General features: G+C 35.8%; 1 protein-coding gene across 1 annotated transcript; it reads right to left on the reverse strand.

Moving 5' to 3' along the window:
* Positions 1-39: 39 nt before the first annotated feature.
* On the reverse strand, positions 40-6,749 carry HB-8 (homeobox-leucine zipper protein ATHB-8). Its single transcript, XM_089621168.1, has 19 exons — positions 6,127-6,749; positions 5,735-5,965; positions 5,481-5,640; positions 5,264-5,370; positions 5,074-5,164; positions 4,875-4,970; positions 4,666-4,779; positions 4,487-4,570; positions 4,230-4,385; positions 4,064-4,138; positions 3,847-3,956; positions 3,344-3,536; positions 2,979-3,167; positions 2,800-2,880; positions 2,581-2,715; positions 1,682-1,980; positions 715-814; positions 470-619; positions 40-354 (listed from the first exon to the last, which is right to left on the reverse strand). The coding sequence occupies exons 2-19, from the start codon at positions 5,929-5,931 to the stop codon at positions 208-210; spliced, it is 2,484 nt and encodes an 827-aa protein (XP_089477294.1). The 5' UTR covers positions 5,932-5,965; positions 6,127-6,749; the 3' UTR covers positions 40-207.
* Positions 6,750-25,576: the final 18,827 nt, after the last annotated feature.

Genomic DNA, 25,576 nt, shown 5'->3' on the forward strand with positions numbered 1-25,576 from the left:
TGTAGGGTCAATTTTATGTTAACTAGCGCAAAGTTGATATTATAAAAATGAAGCTCCAATGCATTTGAAAGTTGAATATCCCACTGATTACAGATTCCTTTGTATGAAAAAAAACCCCAACGAAAAAAAAAAAAAAAAAAGGTTTCCTAAGCTAGAAGATGAGCTAAATAACAAGTACTGCTACGTCTAACAAAGAAAAAGTGGCACTCAAACAAAAGACCAGTTAATGAAGGAGAAGCATATGCAATGAGCGTCTTCTTCTTCGTTCAAGACCTTCCATGCAACGGCTCGCTCGTACGAAACCGGCCTTCCCATGCTCGATATGCAAATCCCACCTTGAAGGCACATGAAGTCCTGTCACATATAAACAACCAAACTAATAATTAGAAAAATTAAAGGTACCTTGCAAGAAGCTAGCCGTTTCATATTTTCAATTTTTATGGGAATTATTTATAGTTTGAGTAATTACCTGGTGCATTATCTGGGGGAGGTCAGAGCAAAGCGTATTCCTTCCGTTGTCATCGAAGATCTTGTCGAGCGTGATGTCTTGGAGCGCCACCAGTGTCGTCTCAAGCATGTCTAGCCCCGCCTGGTTCGAGAATGTGAAAACCGGCATCGCCTGCAAGTTCAATTCACCGAAAATATATTTATATATATGAGAAATAAATCTACAGAGGCAGTTGAATATATATTATAGATAATGCGAATGATCACCTTTAAGGAGCAGCATAGGACTGCATCTGGGTGATGCCACAGTGATTTCAGAATCGACTCACTTCCTTCATCTTTCAGAAGTTCCACGCCAAGATAGGACCTGAGGACATGGATGTGATAATCTAATTATTAACAGCTATACATATGATAATAGGGTAATTTCGTAAAGCATTTAACAATAAATATGGGGCACTCTCTCTATAACAATTGATTGGTTAGTAAAAAGAAATTATGTATCAGTTGTAATTCGATGTATCTATATAATGATAGATGTTGTATCTTCAAGTCATGGTGAACTTAAGGGACAGTGAATACAGTCTCTGAACTATTATATTACTATGTGATATTTTTGTAGTGTAAACTAATTTTATAAGCAAAATGATCATCAACTTATATTTAGTATTGTAGTCTCTTTCATACAAAATATTATTATTTTTAATGAAATTAAACATCTAAGCAATTTAAAAATAGTTATAAATTTAAATAACTGGTTTATATACTAATTTATAAAATCATGAAAGTACATGGACTTATATTTGTATTATAAATTAATAGACTTTTTAATATAAAACTAACAACTTATTCAAGTTGGAAATATATTTTAATTTCTTCATTCTAATAATAAAATAAAATAAAAAGCCTTTTTAAAAAGATTAAAATGTTACGAAAGCAACAGTTAAGGGACTATTTAAAATGTCACTAGCGAAATGTCAGATGAATATAATAAATAAATAAATAAATAAAAAAAAAAATTGTATGAAATACGCATATGACTATTCTCAATTAGTTTAACTATTCAAATATTAAATACATAGTCTAATCCATGCTTACATTTTGTATTACGTTTAGATAATCAAGCTAGAATTTTTAAGTAAAAAATTTAAATGGACTATATGCCTAACTCAAAAATTTGAAAAGTGGGAAATTGTATTTAGTAAGATTAGTTTTTGGGGAGTGAGAAGCGAACCTGTAGCTGTGGGAGATCCATCGGGCGAGAGTGTGGGCTTCGGGGGAACCAGGGTGGGGACGGGAGGCGATGCCGCGTGAAGGGGAGAGGGCGAGAGCGAGGCGCTGAACGGAGGCTATGATGGTGCGAAGATACTGGCGAGCCATGGCCCCCACGCTGTCCTGCATCTGCATCTCGAACGCAAACTGGAAGGCCATAGTCATCACCGACTTCCCCCCACCGCTCTCTCCCCCGCACGCCCTGCCCCCCACCTCCAGCGCCGACGCCAAGTCCAGCGTCCGCTTCGGGCTCCCACATTCCTGAATCACATGCACATACCTGGCTCAATATACACATACATCATATATATATATATATAGTAGAGGAATCCCCTCAACTCACAAATAATGTTCATTTTTTTTAACTTTTTTTTAAAATATATCCTAAACACAAGTGTTCATTCGAACCGATTTTTTTTATCAGAAAAATAAAAATGTCTCCAAAAAAACTTTAAATACAATTTTTAAAACCTAAATATTTCTGGATGTCTTTTAGATATTTCTTCTTTCAAACTAACATATATAAATTATTCCGCAATAACGCACGAGACATACTACTTTATATATATATATATATGCCCAGCTTAACCTCTACAGATGTCAATCAATGGCTTTAGACCTCCACTAAATAACGGCCTAAATCATGTAAAAAAAATGCCTAAATTTCATGTATTTTAGGCCTTAAAAAAAATATATTTTAGGCTCAAATATACTTAATAGTCTAAATAGATATTAAAAAAAGGCGTATATAATTAAATATTCTTTAGGTCTCATCACAAGAACCGGGCCTATATATATTGATGGCCTTGTGCAAAAATTAATATATATCAAATTAGTTTTCTATATAAAAGCTTTGATTACCGTGCCGGAGTCTAGAGGAATGATGCGAAAGCCGGAAGGTAGAATAGGCGCATCGTCGGAAAAGGAAGCATCGATGGGAGCGAAAACTAGCTCAGCGCATGTACCAACCGCATTCTCGTCTACTCCGCTGCACAGCTGATTACATTGAAGATCGAAAATCAATTTAGGAATTATGAATAATTAATGAGATGTTTAAGAGAAGAAGAAAAATGAACTTACTTGCAAGAGGAAAATATCGGCAGGCATGATCATATCGTCGTGGTAATGTCCCATATTCTCGAGCTTAATGACCTCCATGAACTGTGAGTGACACAGGAAAAAGCCTCCTTAATTTGAACGATCAATTATGCAATAGTTAACTTTTTTTTTTGGTTATCTTTGTTAATTAGTGTAGTTACCTCTTCATGCTCTATGGTGTGAGCCAAGGGAAGAATGACTTGTCCCCCGAAACTTGCCGTGGGGCGAGACCCCGGCAAAATGCATGGGCCCGCTTTTATGGCCGCTGCTGAGTAGGCATCGATGCTGCTGTCCGCCCACTCTGATCGGTGCTCTCGTAGAAACCTCAGAAGCATCGCCGGAGGAACATTCTTCCAATCCAATTAAAAGATCAGAACATAATTAGTAGTAATCTAAAATATAATGTGTTACTTGCAACACACTCCATCATCACTTGGTCTTAAGTAACAAGTTAGCTGTGCTGTGTATTTAATGGTATGACACATTTTTTTTATTTTTTATTTGTTGCAATGAGAAGATATATTACCTGCAATAACATGGAGGCCTTTGCGCACAAAACGGAGGTGGTGGCAGAAGGGAATCCATTTGCGTAAGCGAGGCCGACGCCCATCATCTTGCTGGGCGACGAGTTCACGAGAAGCGCCACGTCATCCATCCCGTCGTTCTCCAGCATTGACCATCCCTCGTCTGTGAACCCGTTCACCGCTTCATTAAAGCCCCTGCCATATTGAAAACAAAAAATCTACTTATTAATCACAAACTCTCTTTTTCTCTTTTCAAGCAAATAGTGAGAAAAGTGATCCTCTTGATGTCAGAGCATATTAGTCTTTCCTATAAATCTAGTGTCTCTTAATATTTTTAAAAAAAAAAAATTAAATTGACAAGGTAAAGTTGGAATATATTAAATTCATAGTTGGAATATAAAATCTAGTGTCTCAAAAAAAAAAAATATTAGTTTAAGGCCATAATACCACTAGTGTGCGCTAAACTTCCACTAATACAATAAAATAGTAAGAAAGAAAGACGCACTTGCTGAGTTTCTGGCTGAGGCCCCGCAAGGCCGCAGGTCTCCGTCCCCACCCTGTGCTGTTCGGCGCCTGCGACACTTCTTGAGATATCTGCCTCAAATGCCTCAACGCCTAAAATTCAAAACAAAACAATAAATATATACACAAATTACTTAGAACCAATTTCCGTGATTCATAGTGATTTGTTTATTATTCAAAAAACAATTAAAAATTATTACAGCTGTTGTAGTCTTCTGAGCAAGCAGCGAGGACGACTCATACAGTGGGCGAAGAACTTCGGGAACACTCCATGGCTGTGACGTTCACAACAGAAAATTCTCGTTGAATTACAAATTTAATAAGCTAATGAATAACTGAAGAAGACGAAGAAGTAAAAAAAAGGACCTCCAAGTCCATGTGATCGACGACGTGGATGATGGATCCGCCTCCATCGCAGGGCCGGATCAGATATCCGCTCGGCAGTAACTCCGCCCTCACGAAGCTCTGCACCGCTGGCATGCTCGGCCCGTTCTGCGTGTTGTTCAGCGACCTTTCACACACCTGTGTGTGTATTCCATACTCCAATTACATCAGAAATAATTCCAATAAAATAAAAATAAAAATAAAAAACGTAAAGCTTAGAGAGGGTGAGATTGACGTACCACAAGACTTCCGTCTTCCAAGACGGACGTGTAGCGCAGCATCCAGAAGTCACGGGCCGGCGCCAGAGTGGTTGGCGCGTACAGCTTAAATTCAAAGAACAAAAAATTGAATATTAGTTATTGATCATCCCAAATGTTTTTTGAGTTATGTATGTATGTATATATATATATATATATACCTGCATGTACAGCAGCTCGATGGTTCCGCCGTTGCCGGTGGACATAACATTCATGACATCCAAGGCTCGGCAGTCGCGATACCACGATGGGCGATCTTTGAGGATCTCGGCGACCTGGTGATGATAATCGGAGTGAATATAAGAACAAATTTCGTTTTTTTTTTTCTTGGTGAGAAAAGGTGAAGTTACTGAAAAAGAGGAGAACTAACTCTAGTGGGCTCTAGACCCACGAGACCACAGGCACGCGCAGCAACGCCGGTGCAACCGTGAGAAATAGCAACGATTCCAATGGAATCCGGACCAGGCTGTGAAACAGATCAGATCAAGACAAGAGCTTGCTTGGTTATGGAATTTGATTAAACCGTAAAAGAAAGGTGTCAAAAGGAGAGATAGGGAGAGAGTAAAGACCTTCATCCCGGGCATTTGGACCCACTCGACAGCGGTTCCAGTGGCCTTCGAGAGAAACTCTGCTAAAGTTTCCTCTGCAATTGACATAAGTCTACACGGCAACAAACAAACAAACAAAAAGAATATCATCAGAAAAGAAAGAAGTTGTCGAAAATCGAAAGAAGATAAAGAAAGGGAATAGTCATAAGACCCTGCAGGGCTGGCATCTCTAGGGGGATGCTGTGAAGGGGTCAAATGGTGCTGCTGACCGCTCGTCACCACCGACTCGCAGCTCGTGTCAGTGGTCGCAAGCGTCGCCTGCAAAAAATTTGAGCCCACGCGTAAGTACTAAAAAAAACAACAATCACAAAACAAAGAAATCAGCTAATTAATTAATTAATATCGATTAGAGATTTTGGGTGTTTTACATTGTGGGTGTGCTGGCGGAAGAAAGTGTTCTCGTAGACGAGGTGGGAGACTTGCTTCTGAAGCCGGTCGTTCTCCTCCATGAGAAGCTTATTCATCGCGGTCAGCTTCCTGTTGACCCCTTGCAGCCTCGACGCCTCCTTCCTCTGCTTCTCCCGGCACCTGAAGCCGTATCAATTAGAGTTAGTAATTAGTACTCATGTGTGTTTCTGTGTTTCTGATTGTCGATTGGTTTTGAGATGGAATCTGGTGGTACCGTCGGTTCTGGAACCAGACTTTGATCTGCTTGGGGTCGATGTGGGAGAGGATGGGGCAGTCGCGGATGAGCTGGTGGCGGCGCATGGAGCTGGGCTTGGGGCAGTCGTGGTAGAGCCGCTCCAGAGCCTCCACCTGCTCCGGCGTGTATCGCACGTACTTCCCGTTCTCCATCGCTCCTATCCCGCTCTCCTTCATACTCGATCCCCCCCTCCTCCTCCTACACCGCCGCCTATACCGTCCATCATTCACGCCACAAACCACAATTCAAATTAAGTTTTTTTAAAAAAAAGATATGTGAATGTGACATGTTTGTGATGGTGGAATAATAACTAATGTAGTGCGTCTAGAAACTTGGTTGACTTGTGGTGGCAAACAGGAAAGCAGTCTTACCGTATTTCCCGTTGGCTGTGAGTGTTTGTCTGGCTGTTTGGGCGTTATGCACAGATTTGGCATTAAAAGCAAGAATAAGCCTAGCCAATAAAGAGAGGAGGTTTTATATCTATATATCGATTCTGGACACAAGCCAGGAAGAATCTGATATGAGTATGTCCAGCAGCCAGATGGAAGATTTATATGTTATTCTTCTTGTGCTTTGGCGAATTATATGAATATGAACAAAATTGGAGCTAATATACAAATATGTATATGCCAGATAAAAGATGATACAAGCAACGAGAGAGAAGAGAAAGCTTATTCAGTCGTTGGTTTGATCTAATGTGGAAATGGCCAATGGGAAAATGACAATAGACGGTTTATAAGGAGAGAGAGAGAGAGAGAGAGAGAGAGAGAGAGAATCCCCGAAACAAAAACACAACATTCATTCGATAGTGTACTAGTAATAGAACTCAACTATTAAAAACAGCGTTTCTTGCTTTCACATTAGCATTCTTTTCTTTTTCTTTTTCCTTTTTTTTTCTCACCCTCTCTCTCACTTCTGTAGCTTTTGATGCTTTAACTTATTTTTATCTTTTTTTTCCTGGTCTGTTGTCACTTTCCGAGTTTCCAACACTTAAAACTCCATCTCTGCCTCGGATTATATCTGGAAGGAATAATGAGAAAAAAGCAAATCCAGACCGCTCTGAACAGCGCGTGCGAAACTGTGCAGTGTGACGCAACTTTTGTCTTTTACGTCTCTCTCTCTCTCTCTCTCTCAACGGAGTTTGCGAAACTGAAACCACTTATTTTATCAATTGAAATAGCGTAACATCTATACTTTCTATTCTATTGTTACATTAATTAGCGTTTAATATTAGCAAAATACTTAAAACAACAGTGAAATATAATTTCGAATAAAATTAGACCTCGTTACAATTATTTTATAAAAGCATCACAATTTTTGTTGTAATAGATTGTACGACAATTACGGTTCATTCACTTTTAGACTTTTCTATCTCGATTTGAAGTAAGATATTCGTGTAGATTGATGAGATAATGTGTTGGTGCTCTTAATTCGACTTCAAACTTCGTGTTGACCTAATTTTCTCTATAAATAAGTCAAAATCACACCGTCTTCATTCACGTCTTTTGATACCTGAGCTTATAACGACATGTGTTCAAGCTTTTAAAGTGTCTTTTACCCTATGTCTTGTTGCGTATATTCGGGTGATTGTATTATAAATATGAAGTTAAGTTTTTTCATTGAATTTTTTGAGAAATACGTTTAGAAGTCTCGAGAGAGATATTTTGTAGGAATCGAGAGGATCTCAAGCTTATGGGGTGCCTAAGTTGCTGTTGAAGATGATAGACGTAGATTGGGTAACTAGCGAGAGAGTCGTTGAGTGTAAATCTTTATTGTACCACGTTATCAGAGTAAATTGTTATCCATCGGGTAAAGAATCTCCAGATGTAAGCACGACTTTCCGAACTGGGTTACGAATTTTGGTGTCTATTTATTATTTTCATTCTCATATTGTTTATATTTCAGATTTCTAAATTTCAGCAATTGTTGTATTTTTTTTTTTTTTTATTATAGCACTTTCTGCGATAGTTGCGCAGATTGAGTAATTTCACTTTGTTTCATAGTTAATTTTTAATTTAGATAAGATTTAGAATACGGACAAAATCTATTGGTTTGATTTTAAAGGAAGTTTACCTATAGAAATTTTAGTTATGGAAATTTTGACATAAATATAAAAACAAATCTAAAATTTTCTTCTTTTATTTGGTGAAAGTAAGGGAATTCTGTCTAAGCTAAATTATACAAATTTTCTAACGTTGGCTCGATCTCATAGTGTACGTAGTAATTGATCATAGTGTACTCTAAGCTACAAGGTTTCAGAATTAAGCTTTACTTCGTCTCCAAAAAAATAAAAGTAGTTGTGAAAAGTTGAGGGTTCGAGCTAAGACATCAGTTAGTCACATCTTCAAATAAAAAACATTTTAAAAATATAACCAAATTATATGCAAGATTAATCGAATTAGATGCCTTAAAGTATTATATAATCATTTGAATTATACTGTAATAATGCATAATTGATAGAGATGGCATTGTCAAGATATGTTAATTAAGGTTTTCTAAGTGTAGATATACCATGATCGTATTATCGTGCATGATATATAGTTACTTGATTATTATGTTATAATGGTCGTCAACATGCATCAAATAAGTTAAATTAATCTGTTCAGTATTATGCATCAGTCACCACCTAGACCACTCATTATATGCAACCTGAAATGAGAAGAGATCGAATTTACCTTGCTTGTGTATAACTTAAAATGTTTCTTTTTTTGCTTGAGCCACTAATCACATAGGAAAACTTGTAACCTTACTAATTAGAACTCTACATGATAAAATACTACATTATATATCATGATAACCCTACACATACTCGCATGCATGAAAAGACTAAAATGCCCTTAAATACAAAAATTTGTCGAAAATTCATATTATTTTTAACCAATTTATACATTTTCGACCAATTTGTATCATTTTTTTTTACTAATTTGTATATTTTTTACCGATTTATATTATTTTCAACCAATTTATATTATATTTAGCTCAAAATTTGGTTTAGAATATTTGATAGATAAATCACACTTCAAAGTTCAAACACAAACGTGTTGATAGCTTAGTGGTTGGTTACTTAACAGATTAGATGCCATGAATTCAGTTAATCAATTATGCCAATTTTATCTTTTTGTTTTTTCAACAATTATTTGTTTATTAATTACTTAAGAATTGTTTACTAAGTATAATAAGTATTATATAAGTAAGGTATATAAATAAGTAATTATTATCAATTATGTATTAAAAGTAACTAGCTAATTGGTAAAAAAAAATTGGCAAATTAGTCAAAAATTTGGAAACAAATTGAGGAAGAACACATCATTTTTTGTGAATCAGCAAAAAAATTGTTGATAACCTAACCAATGAAAAAACTATAGGAATGAAAACAAAACATACCCATTATTCCTTTTTTTCTTAATAGGAAAAGAATCGAGAGAATTCAATAATTGGGCCGAGGGGCATATTTGGGCTTTTAAAAAACTTGGGCTAGTTTGCTTAGACTTGGCAAACTGTGGCTATTTTGCCTAACCTAATGGAAATGATAATTTCTTAAAGATACAAATGGAAAATGGTTCTCTTGTAATTAAATTAATAAATAAGCAAATTTGGTACTTTCATGTGGATATGGGTTGGGTTATTTAGATATATGTAATATATTGTAGTGTTTTGTTATGTACAACTCTATGGTGTAGGATTTTGCATGTTTTCCATCACATATCACTAAATTGACCAGCTATGTGCCTTAACATTAGGCAACAAATTAATGGGTGGTCGTACCCACATAAAACAAAATAGATTTTTAGATACAAAACTATCATCTAATTTAAGGATAAATCGATAAAGAAATCATATTTGATTTTTAAGGGATTATACGTTAATGGTTGTTGTGTCTAATTTGTTGATATTAATGGATTTAGATGCGCCTATCCGTGTCTATTAATAATGGAGACAGTTAAAACCGTCTAACCATATTTTTTTTTATTGATTCGACCAAACTTCAATTGAATTCAACGACTAATCATGTCTAAATTACAAATTAATTTTTGGAAGTAGATGCAAATAGTAGCATCTAATAAATAGATCGAAATCGAATGAGCCCAGCATTTGTCGTCTTTCAAACCAATTATTCTCTCTCTCTCTCTCTCTCTCTCTAAAAAACTTTGACAATACCCCATTTTCGCGTCATCCAAGCGCCATTATTTTATCTTCTGTCAGTGTATATCGATGTTTGTTTGTTTGATGTAGTCTTCTTTCTCTCTCTCATCTCTATCCTTCGAACAAATCTTTCCTTCACACCGGACCTCAACCCATTTACCACTATGCTGAACTCTGCTAAATTTTTCTTATGAACCCCATCATTCGCCCTGATGCTCAACACCACTCCAACCTTTAAACCCACGCTAATGTCATTTAAATACACCCGATCAATTGCCCCATCTACACAATCTCATCTAAATCTTCCATGTCGTTACGCAAGATTTTGTTGAGAATTTGTTTTTCAGGTTTTCATATACATCTCAAAAACATAAGACCACAAGTACGGGTGGGAGAAGATGATTAGCAATAAATTTTCATTTTTTCTTGATAAAATGATACTAATCTTCGGTATCAGTTTCAACTCCATACAATGCTTCCTTGCCCGCATTAGCATCCAAGCATCTCTCTCTCTCTCTCTCTCTCTCATCGTCATGGAAGTCAGACTTCCTCCGCTACGCTCATCCTCTGGTTATTAGTCTTCATCGACCAAACTCGCATCTCATCTCCTTATTCCTCAGATCTCACATCACGACTAGGGATGGCAATTTCGTGTTCGTGTCATAATCGTGTCGTGTTAATCGTGTTTGTATAAATAATTGCTAGAACCAAATCCGACCATTTATTAATCGTGTTTGAAATCTAGATCCAAATCCGATCGTTTATTTTTTTTACAGATCCATAACCGTTTAAATTAAACCGTTTAATAGTCGTGTTAAATGGGTATTTAACTGTGTTTTAACCGTGTTTAGACATTTGGACTCAATTAGTTGCGATATAATTATAAAAAACATAACATTCATAAGATCAGAATTGTCATCTTTCTTTTTGTACTAACTTCCGATACATCGACATTGTTTATTCAACTGATTTAGAATCACAATCCATTTATAGCCTGTAAAAAAATAAAAATAAAAACACTTACACCAAAAACAAACACACTTTAAACTCAAGCCAAAATCAGAAGTTCAACAATGCCCAAGACCAGAAGTTCAACAATACCGAAAATCAAAAGTTCAACAAGTACATAATCAATACCCAAATTCACATTCACATATTCAACAAATACACTACGAGTGACTCTCTAACCAATACTCAAATGATTTAAAGAAACTGAATATGATACGTTGTAATGAGACTATAATTATTGTGACTGTCAATTATAAATTATGATTTTGCCATATTGAATTGAAATCAAACCAAATTGAATATGATACGTTATTATGAGACGATAGTTATTGTGATTGTGAATTGAATTGAATTAAAATCACATAAAATTGAATATGATACGTTATTATGAGATGATAGTTATTGTGATTGTAAATTGTAATTGTTCGATATGAATTTAATTGAATTGAAATAAAATAAAATTGAATGTGATACGTACTTTCAATTTCAAATTGTGATTTTTCAATATGAATTTAATTGAAATTCAATAAAATTGAATATGATACGTTATTATGAGATAATAGTTATTGTGATTGTGAATGAAAATTGTTTGATATGAATTGAAATAAAACAAAATTGAATATGATATATTATTATGAGACTATGGTAATTGTGATTGTTTGAAATGAATTGGGATTTTTATTGCTCCTGTTAAGTCAATTGGTATACTATTGACTATATGTTATCATACGTGAATTGATATTTATACGAATATACTTTATTTATTACATCATGTTTTCTAATATCAATTTTATGTTTATAATTATAATTTTATGTTTATAGTTATAAATTTATAATTTTACATATATAATATTAATCGTGTTTAAATGGATCGTAATCGTGCTATTACTCGTAATCGTGTTAATTGGATCATATTCGTGCGGGTCGTAATCGTGTTTCGTGTCGACCATTTAATAATCGTGTTAATCGGCTTTTTATCGTGTTACCGTAATCTTGTCGTTTTGAACCATTATTTAATCGTGTTACCGTAATCGTGTCGTTTTGAACCATTATTTAATCGTGTTAGCGTGTTCGATCCAATTAAGAACCGACCCATTTATTGAGATCCAAATCCGCTTTAAATCGTGTCGTAACCGTTTCGTGTTTCGTGTCCGGACCAAATTGCCACCCCTAATCACGACATCCTTGCTTAGATATGAACTCACAAAATATCCAAAAATCTCAAACTTTTTAGGTTTATTTATGTAGTTGTAAAAATCGATGTGACTGCATTGTGCATCACTTTAGATTGTTTTTGGATCGATGCTTAGTTCATATTGATTTTGGTAAATCAATTTCATCTTAACATTGACATAAGGGGTGGGTTAGTAAGGATAGATCCCATAGAGGCACCGAGGATGGTAACGAGAATAAAGGGTGCACTTATGTGTTGCTTGCGAGTAGATGATTTTTACATCCATCATGATGTTGCTGAGATTTTTTCTTCTTATGCATTTCAAGTTAGTAAGAAGAAGGCAAATCTAAACTTGAGGTAATGTTAATGTTGTTAGAAGTCTTCTAATTATTAGTTGTATTTAGTTATAAAACTTATCATAAATTTTTAAGTTCAATGAAAATATAACATATATGTACAAATTTTAATCCTATAGTTTATAAACGACCAAACAAAATCTGTTTATCATAGACTGCTCACTAAATTCAATCTCGGTAAAAAAAAAATCTAGAGTGAGCATTGTTTGAGGGTGCCGCACACACACAATTTTCACTTTCCCTTCGACCCAACTCATCTGAGGATTGTTGGATGTAATATGTAGATAGATAGTTTCCAAATTAACTAAACACGATCCTCAAATAAGAAAATTCTACAATTTAAATAAACAAACAAAAATAATTTGATTTCTAAGTGTGTGAATTCTAAATTTGAAATCTATAAAATCTTTGACTTATAAGACTATTTTAGATATTTTTTAATATTATAATGTGTCTAAATTAAAAATGATAAAACAAACTTTATTTTGTTTGTAATTATTTTACATTCGAGATGATTACTTAGCTTAAATTATATGAGCCAACTATTAAAGGTGAGAAGAAGGATAAGATCTGAATTGTTTTACTCTCTAAGTGCGGTTTTTATATTATTAGATATTTAATAAACTAATATGTCAACGGTTGTAACACTGAGCTGGTAAAAGTGATTACATACCCCGCCACTTGCGCTTGGTAGTAGTAGAATGGGAAGGCGTGCCAAGGGGAAGAGAAATGAGTTTATTTGAGCTTTGTATAATTAATTAGTTGTGTTTTGAACATTCCTAAACGAAATTAACATTTAATTAAAGCACACAACAATAGGGGGTTATGTAATAATTCCGTAATAAGTAAATTGTTTAGATGTCCCGTTAGAGTTTGACAAGTGTTTCAATCGGTGTGAAGCGTATGATTGACGCCAGCAGACCATATCTGGGTCGTGGGCCACACGTGTGGGCCCAAAAGTACGGTGGGCCCCGCACGCGTGAAGAGTGAAACACTCTCTCTCTCTTTGCTTTATAACGTGCGTCGTCTCACCAACCACCCCATGTGTGCCGTTATCTTTTATTTATTTATTTATTTTTTATTCTTCTTTTTTTCGTTGTTGTAATTTTTATATTTTTGTTCCCAAAATACCGTTTATTTTTTTCCTAGGCACACACTGCTCTTACTGGAATAAAAGTTAAAAACTATGATTGTTCTCCATTCAAGTTTTTTTCGGTTTACATTTTTTGTTTAAATATGAAAAAGAGGAATATGAATGAAAGTCGAATTCTAGAAATGTGTCTTTTACCTTTTCTTGTTTTGAAACCTTTTTACTGTAATTATTTAGATTGGATACGATGTTCCTCCATAGGATCAATTTTGGAGTGTAAATTAGTTTGTCAAATCCAAGATGATTGATGAGTCTGAATAGTGAATTCAATACAAGTCAATCCATTTTCATACAAAATACACGGCCAACTCTGATATACTTAATTAAATTTTTTATTATTTGTTATGTTGTATTAATCAGCAACAAAAGTAAAAGGATCCGAGTCTACTTTTCTTAACCTAAAGCTAATATACATTTTTACAACTTTAAAAAGGAAAGGATATATCTTTGATGCATAAACTTACTTCTCTAACTAACTCTATCCAATAAAAAAGATGTCACTAAAACTCTAATAAAAGGAAAAAAAAAATTGCATTTATAACTATATTTTGGTTATTAAACAGATGAATTCAATGTATTCGAATTTGACGGTTGATCAGCGGAATATTTATAGCCTTTTTTCCCATTTAGCGTTAGCCTTTGATGTCACATAAGTATATCGAGCTCACCAAATTTCCTCGCTTTCAAAACACGAATACAATGTGCATATATAACATTGACATTTGTAGATTGGATGTTCCTTGAAGACAATTTGCAACTTATCATTACGAAAACGAGAAAATGTGATTGCATATTTATATCGTGAAGAAGTCGCTGTCATTATCCTTTCTAAATTTTCTTCGTAATTACACTCACAATACATGCATGCAAGTGTAGAATAATTATGGACACTCAAGTGCGTATTTTGAAAGATAGAGAGCTGATATAGATCATTGAATTAGTTACACGTTTTTAACAATTAAACTCTTTGGAAGGTTCAGCTTCAGTCCCCGATAATAATTTGCGTATATTCCTAAAATTGGACAACTCTTCTGAAAATCTTGCACCTGCACGAGCACAATTTACCAATTAATTATGCAACTGTATATAGTACCTATTTATTTTCTATTTATTTATATTCACTTGCATTTGTTCATATAAGTTAGTTTTATATTATTTCCAACTATGTAAGTTAGTTTTTAAATAGATCCGATATTTATAATTGTAAGTATTTATGTATATCAAATCGAACATATTACCATAAAAAATAAAAAAAAATAAAAAAAAAATCCGTACAAACAACTAGTATGATAGATAGAAATTGAAGAAGAGAGATAGTGTTTGGATTCAGAGAGAAAAACCCTCAATTGAATCTGATGAATTTGTTTTATTTCACTAACTGATTATTAAAGTGATTAATTGGGTATAAATACAATGACTCGGTTGCTAACAGACTCTAACAGACTTAATTAAGTAACTCTGACTCATGTGCTGACGTGGCAGTTGACTTCGTTTCAGTCTCAATGATTAGGTGTATATCGTACAAAAATCGCAAATAATATAATATTTCAATTTTTTTAACTTTTTCAAAATAACTAGTACGAGGGGTACGTATATCGTATAATATTACTGTTTTCGTTTTTTTTTCATATACGACATGTATTAGGCTTGATCGCAATTGCATGGTATGTTTTTTGGACTATTGTCAATAAATAATCCATGATTCATTAAAGAAAAGTAAGATATTATTCTATACTTCGGATATTTATGGATCAAATAGTATGAGGGGTGTATATCGTATAATAGTAATGTTTTCGTTTTTTTTCATATACGACATGTTAGGGCTTGATTGTAATTGCATGATATGTTTTTGGACTATTGTCAATAAATAGTCCATGATTCATTAAAGAAAAGTACGATATTTCTTTACTTCGGATATAGAATATATTTATGGATCAAATCTTGACAGGGATTGTGGGGCCCAGAAAATGAGAGAAGAAGACTCTGTCAAATTGCTCTCTCTCTCTCTCTCTCTCTCTCTCGGCGTGAGACAGAGAGACATTCTCTTTTTGGGAATCTGCAAATTTCGTGATTATTTGGGCTTCGTTAACGTAACGGGTTTTTAACCCGCTCCCATTTTTTTTTTCTGCCCTTGATTTCAGTTACCTAATTAATAAAAAAAAAAATTGATATGGATAACTGAGTTCTAAATACGCTCCAACCTATTTTATTATTATTATTTTTTAATCATATTATTATTATTATTCTTAACAGATATATACCTTCATGATTCCAAAACCTATAGATAGGGGAAACGAGTAATATGTCTCGAAAATTAGTACTAATAAATACTTCAATGAAAAGTCTCGAAAATTTTGTAGTGCGATTGTCCTAGAACGCAATAACTCTTTTTACTTTCCTTTTTTTCCCCTTTTTTTCTGAAAGATCTAGGATACAATCTTGCAGTGAAGTGATAGTGAAAAAAAAAGAAGACAGATCTTTCCGACCGAAAGAATATGTCGGTGAAAATTCGAACAAAAGTTGTGATTGCGTTTTTCTGTCATCAATCAAAAATTTCACCGTACCCCATAATTCGAGAGAGTATCTATATCTTAATAGCTTGAAAAATGGTGCCATGATTTTGTTTTACTAAATTTCAAGCTGTTTATTTTAAAAGTTATATCAGTCAATACTCGGTAATGCTTTATATATGGAACGATTACTAATATTTCAATAGTGTCAGTTTTACCACTAATTTTATAAATAAATTTTCATCAATTTTAGTGACTATCCCACTATTGACCAGAACATATATCTGGTAGACTGGTACTGCACAAAAGCAATTAAATATGTCTTAAATTCTCCCCCAAAGAGAAATCCAAGAAACGCACGCCAAGCTCAGTATTCATGAATAAATTTTACATATTATGAAAAGGAAAATGAAAAAAATAAGGGGCAACATCGCGAAGCACAAGTTAATGGGAGTGAGGAAATGTGCAGAGGATTTGGGTCGAGCGTGGGCCGACAAGGAAATGGTGGGGCCCACTCGTGCAGCGTAGAGATTGAGGTTTTGTGGGGCCCAACAAGAGGCCCAGCTGGACGATCATGATTTTGGTTACTGCTCACACTTACTAATCGCCATCACTCATTTTTCTTTTGTATACAAAATTAATTAATTAAAAAGAAAGAATATTCGGCGGCGCCACCTTTTAATTTAGTTTATGTGTCTTGCAAGAACAACACAATCTCGCTTATTTTATTTTAATTTTTATTAATATTTTCATATTTATCTTAGACCGGCATTCATTTATTTATTTTAAAGGTATGATGTGGGACCCATCTCTCGTATATTCTATTTTAAATTGTAAGTAAGATTATGATATTTAAAATAATGTTTTGATCATATGTCAAAATAATTTTAATTTGATAATTCTTATCGTAGTTGATATTTGAAATAATTTTTTAATCATATGTCAAAATACTTAAGTTTTACACCCATTCATGCTTAGAAAATCAGGTTTACAAGAAGAATAAATTTTTTATACATATAAAAAAAATGTCGCTCAATGGTAGAGAAAGCCGATGAGTTTTATTGCAAAACTCATGTTTATTTCCCCGTATAAACTTTTAAGTTATTTTTGTCAAGAGAAATTTCTTTGTTACTCATTTACATATATATATATATATATATATATATATATATATATAAAACCCGAGATATACATTTTCTATTTTATCGGTTCAATTTGTAACCGCTTTTGTCTCCCTTTGTGGTAGTTTCAGTTCCTTATGTAACTGTCTCAAATAAAATATCATTCATATGTCATTTAAATTTTCCCTCAATTTCTTATAAAACTTTTGCAATTATTGCGTATACAATTAATATAGTCTCTATTTTAAACAAAAAAAACTTTATACAGTTACACAATGTTTATTTGAAGACAATTATTTTTTTAAGATCGTGGTTGGTTACGAACTTACGAAAAGAATAACTACTGATATCAACCATGCAGCCCTTTTTTTTAGTTATAAATAAGCTTGCTTGCTTTATATAAATAACCATACATTCCATTGTTGACATCTTACATTCGGTCCAAAACTCTCTTGATAAAAAAGACTTCCCCTTATTCCTTTGTATCTCATGGTCTATTTGGAATGCTAGGAATAAAAGGCTCTATGAAAAATTAAGAAGGACCCTTACCAGATTACCTCGTGGACGTCAAATTTTCTTCTTAAATTTCAGTCTATCTAATCCAGACGGTCATCTACATATAGTTTGCCGAGTGGTCCTGAACCCTGACAGGACCACTCCCAAGCAAGATGGATACCTCTAAGTTGCGACCACTACAAACTCAACGTCGATGCTTCAATTCCTAAATCTTCGACTGCTTTGGAGTTGGAGCCGTGATTCGCAACTCTTCTGGACTGGTTATGGCTGCAATGGCTCAAAATCTTCCAGGCAAATTCACGGTCAAAGAAGCTGAAGCTCTTTCTCTACGCTACGGCTTATCTTGGGCTTTGGAAGTGTTTTTGTCTATCCACTTTGTGGAGTCAGATGCTACGACGGTGGTACAAGCTCTCGAGATGCACGCTATCTTCAAGAATGAGTTTGGTTTCATTTTGTCGGATGTATCTAGTTTATTGTCTACTTTCCAAGAGTAAAGTTGCCTCATATCTTTAGGGATGCCAACATGGTAGCTCTTTGCTTAGCAACTTAAGCTCTTTCGATAGATGATAAACTCATTTGGTTGGAGGTTTTCCCTCCTTCGATAGAGTTTGTAATTAATCAGAAACGCTGCGATTAATAATAGATTTCTATTTTTCAAAAAAAAAAAATATAAGCTACACTAGACTAATTACAAAATTATACTAAAAATATTAATATTATTAACTAACCAACACCAAAATCATCTGGCTCAGTCTCGTGACGTGGGTGTGTTTCGACATTGAGCGTCCCCAAGCTGCACAAAAGGTATTATGAGCGTTATTTGGGAAGGCTAAGCCTCATGAGGCAGTGGTCTTGGAAGTTTGGAGATCTTTAGAGGCTGTGCCTTTAAAGGTGGTGCTCTTGGGAATCTGTGTCTTGAAAGACGGTACCTTAGAAGGGGAGGCTTATGAAGACCAACTCTTAGAAGGCGATGCATCGGGATACCGTGAGTTGAAAGGTAGGGGTCTTAGAAGACTATATGCATCGAAAGCGGAGTCTCAAAATATAATGCCTCGGAAGACCATGCCTCCGAAGGCGCTCCATTATAAGATGGTGCCTTGGAAGGTGGTGCCTCATAAGACTTAATGCAATAATAGGTTAATTTATTCCTCTAGAGCAATAATCTCGCGTTAAAAATACAGGGAGGCACGAGTAATATCATGTCCCACCATATCCCCGTACTTTTGGTAGAAGCCGACGCTCATTTTGTCCGCACATGAACTCTTCAAATAATCTATTAGGAATAAGGCTCTTTTGATATCCCCTTCAAAGAATGACCTAGTGAGCTCATTGTAAGTTGAGTGAGATTTATTGGGGATCACGTTGAGAATAGACTAAATATATCCATTGAAGGACCTTGAAACACTAAAACATTCTAATGAAACAATTGACAAAAAAACTTACAAATAAAATAATGGACAAGCCTTACCAATCTCATTCCGCCCCTCCACCAGAAAATCGATGCCATTGATATTGCCCTTAATTTTATTCAACATCCTGTCTGCCACCGGTTTAAGGAAAAGATCGAATTTTCGTCTATTAATATTGTCATATATAGAATATTTAGTTATTATTAGGAATAATCTGATTAGATACATAATCGTATATATATTTATAGTATTTTATTTTATTCCTATTCTGTATTATTCATTGTAATTAGGCAAGATTTCTTCCTCCAATTACGGAGCTGATTAATTGTATTCAGTCTATAAATAAGAACGCGGGCCTGCATAGGTTATTATGCGATTACTCTAAAAAACCTCGCTCTCAAATCGCTCATATGGTATCAGAGCCTACTTTGGTATCCTCTTAAAAAATTAGCCATGTCGAAAACTGACTTGGTTGAGCAATTAGATGGCTCGAAGCCATAGTTCCAATTCATTCAACCTTCCTTCACTGAGAATTCATCACTGCAAATAACCCTTCACAAATTGAACGGAAAAAACTTTTTGCAGTGGTCTCAATCATTGTCTCTCTTTCTTCGCGGCAAAGGCAGCCTCAGCTTTCTAACAGGCGAATCTGCAGTTCCAGCTCCCGACGACCCCAACTTTCGTCAGTGGGATGCAGAAAATTCCATGGTGCTGACATGGCTAATCAATTCCATGGAGATCGACATCGGAAGGACGTACATGTTCTATCCAACTGCAGCCTCACTATGGACAGCCATTAAAGAAACATACTCCGACCTCGATAACGCATCTCAAGTGTTCGAGATCAAATCCAAACTCAGAGATCAACGCCAAGGCAGCCTTCAGGACCAAGTATTACAATATATTGTGTACTTTGTGGCAAGAGTTGGATTTGTATTACAACAATGACTGGAAGTGAACTGCTGACGCGACCATCCACCCAAAACGCCTCGAAAAAGAAAGGGTATTTGACTTTCTATATGGACTAGACACACAACTTGATGATGTTCGTGGTCGTGTATTAAGTCGAAGCCCCTTTCCGAGCATGCGGGAAGCCTTTGCTGAAGTCCAACGAGAGGAGACTCGTCGGAAGGTGATGCTTGGTGGATCTCGAGAGTCAGAAAGTGACTCTACAGCACTTGCTACTCCAGCCTACTCTAATAGATCCCACAACGACAACTCATCTGGATGTTGGAATTGATCTAGGGTTTAAGAAAAAGATTAAACGCTTCGGGAAGCGGCGGAATTTTAAAAAATTTCTTTTCAAGTAAAAACAGTTTTTACTAACCTAGACAAAGAAGCAAGTACATGTAATTAAAAATCAATATGAGCTAAGAGTTTACTAACCTTTCTTGAAGCTTGAACTTTATAGAAGCTTTTGGAAAGTTCGCAACGCTCGTCTCCCCTCGCAGCACGTCTCTCTTTCTTTCCTCGGCACCTCGAGCAACCACAAAAGTTTCTATCACTAAATCACTCGAAAAGAAGGAATCAGTGAGTGGGCACTTTTAAACACTACGACTTAAGAACGAGTCTCGAAGTCGCAGAGCTAAACACTAGGTCGAGTGAGGACCTAGGTGCCAAGACAAGAAATAATCGAAAATAAACTAGAGAGAGAGAAAGGATTTTCGGCCACAAGTTCTAGAGAGAGAGTCTCTCAAATCTCTTAAACTTGGATGGAATGCATAAAATGAAGGGAATGAGGGTCCTATTTATAGGAGAGGGGTTGGCCTTGGAAAGAAGTAGTTTCCTTTTATTTCCAAGCCTTTATGAGCAATCTTTTATTACCCATTCCTATCAATATAGGCGCCCACCTCATATAATCCACAAGGGATTAGTTTCCTCTATTGTTTCCCTTCTTGGTTGCCTTGGCCGATTCTCCTTGTTTCCTCATAGAGGAAATTTGTTTCCTCTTTTTCTTTTGGCAAGTATCTTGATACATTTATGCACAAAATATTCTCTTTCTCTTGGGTATTTTGGGCGCCCATCTCTCATCTAGAAGGAGCTTCTAGAAGCTTCTTCATTTGTTCATGACAACATGAGAAAAACCCATTAAGAATTTTCAATAAAATTCTTATGAAATGAAATTAATTCACAAGGCCCAATAATCAAGTTATGGCCGAGTGACATTAAGTCATCAAATGAACTTGTCAAAAAATTTATTGACATTCATTTCATCACATGTCTCAAAAGACAAAAATACCATTTTGACTATTTTCGTTCTTGTTTTGACTTAGCTTTCAGTTTAACTATTCCTATCGATGTGATTCGTGACAGTGACCTCATGGACCCAAATGAACAAAGCTTGAGCTAAACACTTGGACTCAAAAGTTCACAAACCTTTTCCAAGTTTAGCTTAATGCCAACTGACTCCACTAAAGAGCTGACACTGAAAATCTCTCGGTTCAAATGAATTTATTTTCTACTCAAGAATTCACCTAATTGTAATGAGCGGATCCACTGAATATTATCTATGTTTACCCTTCATGAATGTCATCAGCTAGTCGGGATTTACTAAATTACCATTTTACCCTTCTAGCTGTTATTTCCTCAACTCCTTTGTCGCTTGTGAATAAGTTAGAAACAATGTATTGACGAGGAGCTAACAAGTCACATCGTTTCATCCAAAAGAGTCAGGACTCAATTTGGACACTGGCCAGTTCATTTATTCACACTCCAAGGAACAAAGCATGAGGTGACATACATTGCATTTCAGCAATCTTGTACATGAATTCCATATCTATGAGAACTTCACAAAGTTACTCATGACAGACTCACAACTTAGTACTTCACCAATAGGCCTTGTTCGGAATCACATAGTGAGTCCGAACTTTGACTTTCTCTCATTTCAGGATTAAGGTAAGCATGATGCAATTCATACATAGTGACTTCGAGACATAAGAGGTTAAATGGTTTGTTCTTATATTGTCTCTAGAAGTGCACTGATCAATTCAGTACCTTCGGAAGATACCTAGAAGAACTATAGAGTCCCCAACTCTCAATGCCTCATAACCAGACATCATAGATTCTTCTAACAATCATACTGAGGTCAATAGTCCTTTGACCCTAAGATTGCGAATATATCATTTTAAGCAAACTACGAAGAGTTTGTTCATGCAAATCTATATTTGTCTCTTCGTAAGTTGTTAAGTTTGTTTATGGACTAAAAGACTAAGGTTTTATCATAAAGCTTCAAACAAAGAAAGAATGAATGAACGTTTCAACTTTATTAATGAATAGATAGGCAATTACAAGCAAGAGTCTTCATGAGACTTTATTACATCAAATGTACAAAATAAAGACTACAACTCTTCTAGTGGGCACCATTGACAACACTGGAGACTCACGTCCAAAGTCAAACCGACCGTGGTGCGAACACTGTAAAAAGCCCGGTCATGTCAAAGATACTTGCTGGAAGCTTCATGGTCGTCCAGATAATCGCAAAGGAAAGCCGTCAAAGTCGCGGGGTTATGTTTCTGACTCATCTCAGGCGAGTGCACTACCATTCACTACTGAACAGATTGACCAGCTAAAGAAGCTTCTCAATTCAGCCTATGGGTCCTCCAATGCCCCTCAAACATGCATAGCTGCCTCAGGTGGGTAGTAGATTCTGGTGCCTCCGATCATATGACTAGATCCCCACACCAGTTTACAACCTATTCACCATGCTCGGGGAATTAGAAGGTTCAGACTGCAAATGGCTCTCTTTCCTCTGTGGCTTAGAAAGGAACCATCATGGTGTCTAAGAAAATTCAGCTATACTATGTGCTTCACGTACCGAATCTGGCGTTTAACTTGCTATTTGTTCACAAGATCACTAAGACGCTTAAATGTAAGGCACGATTCTCATCGCTCTCTTGAATTTTTCATGATCTCTCGGGGAAGATGATTGGGACTGCGAGGGAGTATGACGGGTTGTACTTCATCAAGCCGGACCTTGTTGATCACGAGCAAACTCATCCATCAGCTTGTTCAATTGTTTAAAATTCTGTTAGTGAAATCTTGGTATGGCATAATAGACTAGGTCATCCTAGCTTTGCGTATTTGAATAAATTGTTTCCAAACCTCAATATCAATAAAAATTTGCAATTTTTATCATGGGATATTTGTCAAATAGCAAAGCACACTCGTGTACCTTTTCGATCTCATCCATACACTGCATCGATTCTGTTCTCACTAATTCATAGTGACATATGTAGTCCATCTCGTGTTCCTAATCTAAGATCAACTAGGTGGTTTGTCACTTTCATCGATGATCACACCCGAATGACTTGGATTTACCTCCTAAAGGAAAAATCTGATACACCAGAAGCCTTCAAAAAATTCCATCATATCGTCGCTACACAATTTCAAGCCAAAATTCATGTTTTAAGATCAGATAATGGTACATAATATTTCAATGAAAGCCTAGGCACTTTTCTTAATCAGCATGGCATAATTCATCAAAGCTCGTGTCCCGATTCACCTCAACAAAATGGGGTGGCGGAACGAAAGAACCGTCACATCTTAGAAATTGCTCGGTGTCTTATGTTCACCATGAATGTTCCAAAATTTTATTGGGGAGATTCCATTCTCACAGCGTCATACTTGATAAATAGAATGCCTTCGAAAATCCTAAGCTTTCTAACACCTCTCAAAGTCCTAATGAAAACCTATCCTGATACCCACCTGTTCACAAATACTCTTCAAACTCGAATATTTGGTTATGTGGCGTTTGTTCATATCCATAATAATAACCGGTCCAAATTCGATCCTAGAGCACCTAAATGTATTTCTCTTGGGTATTATTCTACACAAAAAGGGTATAGGTGCTATAATCCTCTTACAAAGAAGGTGTTTGTTTCCATGGATGTCACTTTTACTGAAACACAACCTTTCTACCCCAAATCTTCTTTTCAGGGGGAGAATAGAGAGGAAATTCAGTCTTGGGATAGTAACCAGCCATCAACCCCAATCCATGTAACCACAAATCGCCCAATCAACTTCACACCTACAACCTCACATCAAAATCCAAAAACCACAAATTCTCCTATGTGCATTCCTTTGATAGAAAATGAATCAATAGAACAGGTTGATGATCACACACAACATTCAACTCCGACAATAGCCCCGACTCCTCAATCGCCACCAACTCAATCATCTGATCCGAGAGGCCCAAATCAAGAGCAGGAAGATGAAACAGGTATGGAACTTATTCCAGTTAATGATTTATCTCAGCATGCTAATGATGAAATCAGACTTGGAGAGTTTCCAATCGCACTGCAAAAAGGAGCAGAGAGTGTATGAAACATCCGCTATTCATGCATATGTTCTATGGAAAGCTATCGAAGCAATATCGAGCGTTCATCACCAACCTTCAGGCTGCTAAAATTTCGAGAGACATCACTAAAGCACTCAAGTCCCCAGAGTGGAGAAAGGCAGCCTTTGATGAGATAAATGCACTGAAGAATAACAACACTTCGTCTCTTGTGGAACTACCAAGAAATAAGAAAGTTGTGGGGAGTAGGTGGTTCTTCACCGTCAAGTTCAAAGCTGATGGGAGCATTGATCGGTACAAAGCTCGACTTGTGGCCCGGGGTTTTACGCAAGCATATGGAGTAGACTACACGGAGACATTCGCACCGGTTGTAAAACTAAACACGATTAGAATTCTTCTCTCTCTAGCTGTAAACAACAGTATACCGCTTCATCAATTGGACGTTAAAAATGCGTTCCTAAACGGCGAACTAGAAGAAGAAGTGTTCATAGAAATTCCACCAGGATTTCACACTCCAGAAAATGAAGGAATGGTGTGCAGCCTCAATAAAGCACTATACAGTCTAAAACAGTCTCCACGGGCATGGTTTGAGACTTTGGGAAGGATCATGAAAAAGCTGAGTTACAGCCAAGGCCAATCAGATCATACTATGTTCTTTAAACCTTCATCTTAGGGGGAGATTGTGATCCTCATCGTGTATGTTGATGATATGATTCTGACGGGAAGTGACGCACTCAAGATAGAAAGACTAAAGAAGGAACTTGCACAGGAATTCGAGATTAAAGATCTTGGACCTCTAAGGTATTTTCTCGGCATGGAAGTTGCCCGATCTTTAAGAGGTATCTCGATAGCTCAAACCAAGTATATCGTGGATCTCCTTAAAGAGTCAGGAATGACTGGATGTAAACCAACATCTACTACGGTCGATCCTAATGTTTGGTGGACAAAGGGAGATATCAAAGGCTCGTTGGCAAGCTGATATGCTTGGCTCACACACGTCCAGATATTGCATTTGCAGTAAGTGTGGTTGGTATGTTCATGCACTCACCTCAAAGTCCACACTCACAGGCTGTTTCCAGAATTCTAAGGTACCTAAAAAGGACTCCTGGGAGAGGATTGTTATTTCAAAAAGAGGAGACGA

The sequence above is a fragment of the Urtica dioica genome, chromosome 7 (genome assembly GCF_054948205.1).
Source record: "Urtica dioica subsp. dioica isolate 48M chromosome 7, U.dioica_male_clone48M_v1_H2, whole genome shotgun sequence".
Taxonomy (NCBI): Eukaryota; Viridiplantae; Streptophyta; class Magnoliopsida; order Rosales; family Urticaceae; genus Urtica; species Urtica dioica.